General features: G+C 66.1%; 2 protein-coding genes across 3 annotated transcripts; both read right to left on the minus strand.

Moving 5' to 3' along the window:
* Positions 1 to 864: 864 nt before the first annotated feature.
* On the minus strand, positions 865 to 2,414 carry CTRC (chymotrypsin C). The gene is made up of 7 exons (XM_032201672.1): positions 2,375 to 2,414; positions 2,184 to 2,275; positions 1,966 to 2,063; positions 1,756 to 1,878; positions 1,505 to 1,641; positions 1,291 to 1,436; positions 865 to 1,194 (listed from the first exon to the last, which is right to left on the minus strand). The coding sequence occupies exons 1-7, from the start codon at positions 2,412 to 2,414 to the stop codon at positions 865 to 867; spliced, it is 966 nt and encodes a 321-aa protein (XP_032057563.1).
* Positions 2,415 to 3,431: 1,017 nt separating this feature from the next.
* Positions 3,432 to 6,518, minus strand: EFHD2 (EF-hand domain family member D2). 2 transcript variants are annotated; one of them, XM_032201532.1, is made up of 4 exons: positions 6,256 to 6,518; positions 3,985 to 4,132; positions 3,723 to 3,857; positions 3,432 to 3,651 (listed from the first exon to the last, which is right to left on the minus strand). In XM_032201532.1, the coding sequence occupies exons 1-4, from the start codon at positions 6,516 to 6,518 to the stop codon at positions 3,517 to 3,519; spliced, it is 681 nt and encodes a 226-aa protein (XP_032057423.1). In that variant the 3' UTR covers positions 3,432 to 3,516. The 2 variants fall into 2 exon arrangements, with proteins under 2 accessions (XP_032057423.1, XP_032057424.1); XM_032201533.1 differs by lacking the exon at positions 6,256 to 6,518 and adding an exon at positions 4,956 to 5,000 and having other exon boundaries at positions 3,443 to 3,651.
* Positions 6,519 to 7,134: the final 616 nt, after the last annotated feature.

Raw genomic sequence — 7,134 nt, forward strand, 5'->3', positions numbered from 1 at the left:
TGTTTGCTACCTACGGGTAGTTTCTACTTTTAAATTGTATTTGTGGATAATTATACAGTTGATATGCAGTCTTAAATAAAAACAGGTTTAATACTTTACACTACTTTTGTTATAAACGTTACTTTTAGAGCAAAGTGAGCCACTTCTTTTTGTCTCCCTGCTATGCCAGGCACACACCACAGCAAGGCGAGGTGGCTCCACCTGCAGCACCACCAGCCACCCTAAATCGGTCAGGGCCCTGTGGGGCTCACACCACAGTCCTCTGGTGTTTTTGGCTGTGTCTCGATGTTTGCCCACAGAATATTGCCTCACTGGATGCCCGACACCACAGGGTTTGGCCATGAGGGGGTAGGGGCACTGCGTGGGCACCTCACTGGGTCTGGGGAGCTGATGCTGACGGGGCTGACGCCGACAGGACAACAGCAGCTGGTCACAAAGAAACTGCCCCTGGGTTTTCTCCTACACAGAGAACAGGGCCTGGCCCTGGCACAGTAGCCACCCCTGCCCTATGGTGCCGCACCACAAACCCAACCCTGCTGGGATTGTGATCCCAAGGAGCCCGTTTGGGGACACACCAGGCACGACCACCCCACCCCTATCACCAGCACCTCCTGCAGTGTTTGCTGCCCCAGCTGGCTGCCACTGTGCAGCCCCTGCCCTGGGGAACATGGGGGGCACCCAAACCACGACCAGTGCACCTCTGGGGCCCTTACTGGCCCCCCTCAGCCCCAGCCTGGCCTCTCCTACCCTAAAATGTGTGGCCAGCCTTAATGCCCACAGCCCCCTGCTCCCCGCAGGTCTGGGATTTGCCTCACTGAGCCCCTGTCCACCCCACCCAGTAACCACAGGGCCAAACAAAGCGGGTTATTTCTCTTTATTGCACCACAGCTCCACGGCAGGTGACAGCGGCCGCACGTCCTCAGTAGGCGTTGATTTTCTGCCGAAGCCAAGAAGAGAGGCCCCAGGGTCAGACCCGCGGCTGGGTGACGACGAGGGAGACCCCAACAGCGGTGGGGGAGCCTCGTGGGGGGGCCAGGCACCCACCTCGTTGATCCAGTCGATGTAGGCAGACACCCGCGTGAAGACGGTCGGCTTCTTGTACGTGTTGCAGCCCCAGGAGGAGCCAAAGCTGACGATGCCGTGCACCTCCCACAGCCCCTCGCGCTGGCAGTTCAGGGGGCCGCCTGAATCCCCCTGCCCAGGCACAGCACCACACGGCGTTACCACCACCATTACGGGGTCGCAGACATTCCCCCACCCCCGTCCTTCCCCAAATTTCCCCGCACTCACATTGCAGCCTGAGACGACGCCGTCACCACCGGCACACACCATGGAGGTGCGCACCAGGTAGCCCCACCAGTCACTCTGCGAGCAGGTGCTGTAATCCACCACCGGCAGCAGCGCCTGCTGCAGGACGTCAGCCAGGGGCCCGTTCGCTGCAACGACAGCCTCAGCACTTGATCCCCATCCCCTTTACCCCCCCCCACGGCCACCCCCTGCTTACTCCAGAGGCGTCCCCAGCCGGTGATCTCGCAGGGGTAGTCGTTGGGCAGCTCCAGGCCGCTGGGCGGCAGGCAGGCCGCCTGGATGCTCTCGCTCTCCTGCACCGGCTGCTTCAGCTTGATCAGGGCGATGTCGTTGCTGCGAGGAGAAGTCCCGTGGAGAGGAAAGGGGGGACGACAACCAAACCCCACCGCCAGCCCAGCACGGGGCCGCAGCCCCCTCCCTCCCTGCTGCCATCACCCCCTCTCCTACATGATGAGGTAGGAGTTCCAGTTCTCGTGCACGATGAACTCCTCCACCTCCGCCACCACGGCGCCGTCGTCCTCCACGGTCAGGTCTTGCTCACCCAGCACCACGCGGTACGTCAGGCTCGAGCTGCCGGCGGCACGGAGCGGGGATCAGCGGCGGCAGCAGCACCCTGGGACCCCCCCCAGGGTCCCTCATCCCTTCCCCGTCGCCCACCTGTAGCAGTGGGCGGCCGTCAGCACCCAGCTGGGCGCGATGAGGGTCCCACCGCACGTGTGGCTCCAGTCCCCGTTGCGGCTGTACTGCAGCGAGACCTGGGAGGGCACAGGCGCAGCGTGGTGGTGGTGGGGGGGGTGCTGGTCACCCCGTCCCCATGCCGCCAGCCCCGGGATGGGTTCCTGGTGTCACAGCCCCTGCCACCCCCTGCACCTTACCTGCCACGGCCAGCTGTGGGCTACGGCATCCTCACCGCCCACCACGCGGGCGCCCAGCTGGGGTGGCACCGCCGGCTGCCCGCATCCATAGGCTGCACGACACCCGGAACGGGGACATTAGTGAGCACCGGGGGACATTAATGGACACGGGGGGGATGTGCTGTCCCCCCCAGCCCTGGTTCCTCACCCACCGTAGCCCAGCAGCACAGCGAGACACAGAGCCCCCAGCATGGTCGCGGTCGTGGTGCGGCGGCACCGGGGCACCCCCAGCTCTTATAGCACGGCCGCGGCGCCTCAGGGCCACCGCTCGGCCTTGGGACCTGGTGACCCTCTGGTGCCAGGTGGCGATGTCCCACACAGCACGGGCTGCCTGTGTGCCACCGCCCCGGCTATTTCGTGAGATCTTATCGGGGCAGCTCAGCCCTCCTGGGAACGGATGCACTTGTCCTGCACGCACCCTTCCGTCCCAGGGGGTGGACGTGGCACCCACGCTCGCCTCGTCACGGGGGGGGCTGTGACCCGTCCACAGCCAGCTGGGGACCCTGGGGGTGGCAGTCCCCTCCCCGCCGTGCTCCAGGAGCCCTCTCCCCCCATCCTAAACACCCACCACACAGCCGGCTCCCTGCCGTCCCCCAGGCATAGGCAGCTGCAAGACTTAGGAAATATAATCTTTATTTGGGATTTAAAAAAAAAAAAAAGACACAACACACACCCGTGCCACGGACTGAAAGGAGCAGCTGAGACAAACACCGCCCTTGACATTACGGCCACCTGGACAACCCTTCCCCAAAGGAACAGCGGTCGAGCTACGGGAGGCACCGCTCGCTGGAGCGCCTTCCCTTCGGGCTGCTTAGACGACGAACACAAAAAAAAAATAAAGCTTCTCCACCCTGCGGGGGCCTTTCCGGACATCTTTTACCAAAATAAACAGAATCTGAGAGGACACGAGGCCGCCTCCGCTCTGACCCTGAGGGTCACGGCGGGGCCGGCGCTTGCCCGCTTCGCACAGAGGATACAGCGACACCGAACACGCAGACAACGACTCCGCCGGCCCTCGCCCCGCTGCCACAGAGGTCGGCCCCGGGGGCTCGCCACGCTCCCGGTGCCACCGGCGTGCCGCACACGCAGCGACGCCGACGGGCACCGACCCGCGGCACAGCACCCAGCCCGGCCCAAATCACGGCGCATGCAAGACACGACGACACCCAGGGGACGAGCGCCGCTCGGGGGACAGGGGCTGGCAGGGGACGGCAGGGGACAGCCAGGCATGGATCCTCCTGCACGAGGCCCCCCCAGCACCGCCACGTCCCTCCGGCACGGCGCTGACCCGCGGTCACTGCGCGAAGGCGGACTGCAGCTCCTTGAAGGCCGCCTTCCTCTGCTTCAGCTCCTCCGCCTGCTTCTTCTTCTCTTCCTGCTCTGCTCTGATCTCCTCCTCGAAGCGGCTGGCCTCGGTCATGGCCTGCGCCTGGGGACAGCGGCACGTCCAAAGAGGTCCCCGCCACCCCACCAGCCCCCGCTGTGGCTCGCGGCCCTTACCTTGGCCTCAAAAAAGCTCTTGGCTCCCTTCACGCCCTCCGTCGAGACGTCGATCTCGGAGAGCCGGGCCAGGGCGTGCAGCCCGCTGTCCTCCTGCAGCTCGCCTGCCGCCGCCTTGCGGAAGATCAGCAGGAACTGCGACACAGAGCGGGGTTGTCCCCGTCACCACCAGCTCCCAGCTGCCTGTCCCCTACCCAAGCGTGCAGGGACTGCCAAGGGACAGCCCAGGCTCACCTCCCGGCCCCGTAGCCCTGGTACATACCTCGCGGAAGCTCAGCTTGCTGTCCAGGTCCTCGTCCACCTCCTTGATCATGTTCTTCAGGCCGATGTGCGTCTGCGGCGCTCCCAGCTTCTCCATCATCAGCTTCAGCTCCATCAGGTCGATGAAGCCGTCCCTCCCCGCGTCGTACCTGCGGGCCAGCAGCACAGCCCCGTCGCACCGTTATCGCTCCCTGCCAGCTCGGCCACGGCCTCGCCAAACCACCGCCGCCTCCATCCGACCGCTAACAGCCCCCAGGAGCATCTTCAGCTCTCCCTCGCTCCTCCTGCCCATCGAGCGCCCTTCCTGGCACCGGCACCCGCGGGGATGCTGCCAAGCGCGCAGCCAGCGCTGCACAGGACCACGGGATGAAGCCCGTGTGCTGCAGGCGCTGCTCCCCTCCTCGCCGCACGGCCCACGGGAGGGAGGTGTTGAACCCCCAGGAAGCGCTGCCTCGCCGCACGGGGCACACCACGAAGCTGGAGGAGGAGAGGGGAGCAGGCACAACGCCCCCCAACAGCGTGCCGGGCTGACGCCTCGCCCAGGGCAGCACTGGGGACACCTCATGTCTTTTTTTCTTTTTTTTTTTTTTTTTTTTTTTTTTTGACTTCTCTCTTCTAAGGCTGCAGGAAACGCGGCTGCTATGCTCAGCACGACACAGGCAGCTCCGCGGGGCTGTGACTCATCTGTCCCCTCGCTGCCGCGGTCTGCTCGGCTCACAGCACAGCCGCAGCCCCTTTTCTCTCCTGCACCGCTACGAGCTGGCCTGGGGGGCACAAAACCTTCACGCTCTGCCTCCGAGCGCTGGTGGCAGCGCGGGGTTGGCGAGCTCCACTGCTCCAAAGCGAGCCCCTGGCCACGGCCACCGCAGCAAACGTGCATTTCTGCATCCACTGCGGTGGGCTTTGCATCCTCTCCTGTCGCAATCCTTCTAACACAGCAGGGAGAGGGGGGAGAAAGGACAAACCGCTCACGTGGCGTGCTTGCAGCGAGCGCAGCGTGGTTTGGGCTCGTCTCCGCAGCCCGGCCGTTGCCCCTACCTCTCGTTCTTCCCCTTGGGGACCCCCCCTTTTTGCTCACAGCTTCCCCGGCCACGCGGCCGCCGCCGCTGCCTCTCCTCCCACCTCCCTCGCTGCTCCTTTCGCTGCGGCGCGTGCGAGCACACACGTCTGGCTGCCGCCCGCGGCTCCACCACCAGACCCCGCGCCGCTGCCATCTGCTGCGCCAGCCCCGGCCAGGGCACACCCGGGCACCGCGGGGCTGCCTCCATCCACACCACAGCCCTGGTGAAGCCTGGTGCTTCAGGGGGGCAGCAGCTTCGTGCCCTCCTCCTCCTCCTCCTCGCCTGGCGCTCGGCAGGGCTCGAGCGATGCCGTGCAGCACGCTGGGTTTGTGTTTCAGCTCACAGCACCCTCCAGGATGCTCCGAGCTGTCCCGCTCCCTCCCGGCTACTCTCGCACACCCCCTGGGCCTGTCAGAGCTGGGCTCGGAGCTGCTGCAGCTCCCGTTTTCCCCTGGAAATTTCCAGACCTCCGCACCTGCTGCCAGCGTCCCCCTCGCTGGCTCCTGCTGACCCAGGGCAGCGCAGCAGGGCCCCGAGCTCAGAGAGCCGCGCTTGCAGCACTGAGCCTCGCAGTCGTAGGGGACACACGGTGTGACCAGGGACCCCGGGGACGTGCCACCTGCCTGCTCAGGACCTGCTGCTGCAGCCCGGTCCCGTGCACGCAGCCAGGGCAGGGGTCCCGGGGGTCCTGGTGTGGCTGGGGGAGCGCTGCCCCCATCTCTCCTCGGGGATCTGTGGCAGGAGCGGGTTTGCTCCTCTGTCCCCTTCCCTGGTCTCATCCCCAAGGTTTTGGGGTGTCCCCCCCACCTCCAGGGACACAGTGGGGGCTGCAAGGGTTTTAGGGTCGGGGGCTTCCTGCAAGGGAATGGGGGTACTGGGAACCCCTCCCATGAGGAGCCAAGGGGGAGACTGGGGACACTGGGGATCCCCTCCTGCATGGAGCTGGGGTCACCCCAGGGGCTGCTCCTGCAGGGAGCCAAGAGGGGGGCTGCGAGGAACAGGGGACCTGGGGGGGGGTCCCTCCTACAAGGGCTGGGGGGCTTCCAGGGCACCCCCAAACACCTACACGCGAGATAGGGCAGGGAGGGGGACCCCGGGGGTGCCTCCTGCAGGGAACCGGGGGGCTTCCAGCAGACTGCAGCGGGGAGGGGTGGGGGGGGGACACATTCCCGGGGACCCCCCCCCCCATCCCCCAAATCTCCCCAACTCACTGTCGGAAGAGCCTCTCCATGTCGCGGAGCTGTCTCCGGGAGAACTCGCGGAACTCCGCGGCGGGGCTGAAAAGGCGGCGACCCCCCCCGGGGGACCCCTCTGCGCCCCCCGCCCTCCCCGCGGGGCTGCCCGGGGGCAGCGCTCCCGGTGCCGATCCCGATCCCGGTCCCTGCTCCGCTTCGTGCCGCCTCTGCTGCTCCGTTTCTCCTTCGTGCATCCCCAAACGCCGGCCCAGCCTCTCCGCCAGCTCCTCCGCCGCCATGGTGCCCGGATGGCCGCCCCGCAGCCTCCCCGCCCCGCTCCGCCCCGCTCCTCCCCGCAGCCCGACGCCCCCTGCCCTCCGCGGACCCCCCCCGGGGGATGGGGGGAAAGCCGCTGCAGGGCTCCGCTCCTCCTCGGTATCCTCCTCCCGCAGCACGCTTGTGCCAACGCTGAGTGGGGCAGGGATGGAGGGAGGGGACATTTGGGGGCGCTTGGATCCCCCCCAAACCCGCCCCGCTTGCCCACGGTGTGCGTTTCGGTGCCCCGTGCCCACGAGCAGCGTGTGACACCCCCCAGAGCTCTGGTCTTGCCCCGATGCTCTCCCATATTTTATACCTGTGGCTCCTCGTCCCCCTCGGCAGCCCTGCTCAGCACTACGTGCCCCCCCCTGTCTCTCCCATCCCCATTTCTGCGCCCCTCGTGCCCCCACGATGCTCCCCTGGAAAGCCCATGGGGTCACAAGGGAGAAGTCGGCTCAGCAGGGAAATCACACACCAGAAATCCACCTCACAGGTGCTCACCAGGCTGTATTCACACCCCCTTTTTTCTTCCACAAACCGCACCGTGTGCTGTGGTACAGGTCCCGCAGGACTCCCAAAGCCCCTGAGTGCTTCACG

This window comes from Aythya fuligula, chromosome 21, assembly GCF_009819795.1.
Source record: "Aythya fuligula isolate bAytFul2 chromosome 21, bAytFul2.pri, whole genome shotgun sequence".
NCBI lineage: Eukaryota > Metazoa > Chordata > Aves > Anseriformes > Anatidae > Aythya > Aythya fuligula.

Coding starts and splice junctions, on each gene's coding strand:
- CTRC (XM_032201672.1), bottom strand. CDS start 2,414: ATGCTGGGGGCTCTGTGTCTCGCTGTGCTGCTGGGCTACG. Junction 2,276..2,374: donor CGCTGTGCTGCTGGGCTACG/GTGGGTGAGGAA, acceptor GGTGTCGTGCAG/CCTATGGATGCGGGCAGCCG. Junction 1,195..1,290: donor GCGTCGTCTCAGGCTGCAAT/GTGAGTGCGGGG, acceptor GTGCCTGGGCAG/GGGGATTCAGGCGGCCCCCT.
- EFHD2 (XM_032201532.1), bottom strand. CDS start 6,518: ATGGCGGCGGAGGAGCTGGCGGAGAGGCTGGGCCGGCGTTTGGGGATG. Junction 4,133..6,255: donor ATGGAGAGGCTCTTCCGACA/GTGAGTTGGGGA, acceptor GCTGGCCCGCAG/GTACGACGCGGGGAGGGACG. Junction 3,652..3,722: donor AGAGCTTTTTTGAGGCCAAG/GTAAGGGCCGCG, acceptor CGCTGTCCCCAG/GCGCAGGCCATGACCGAGGC.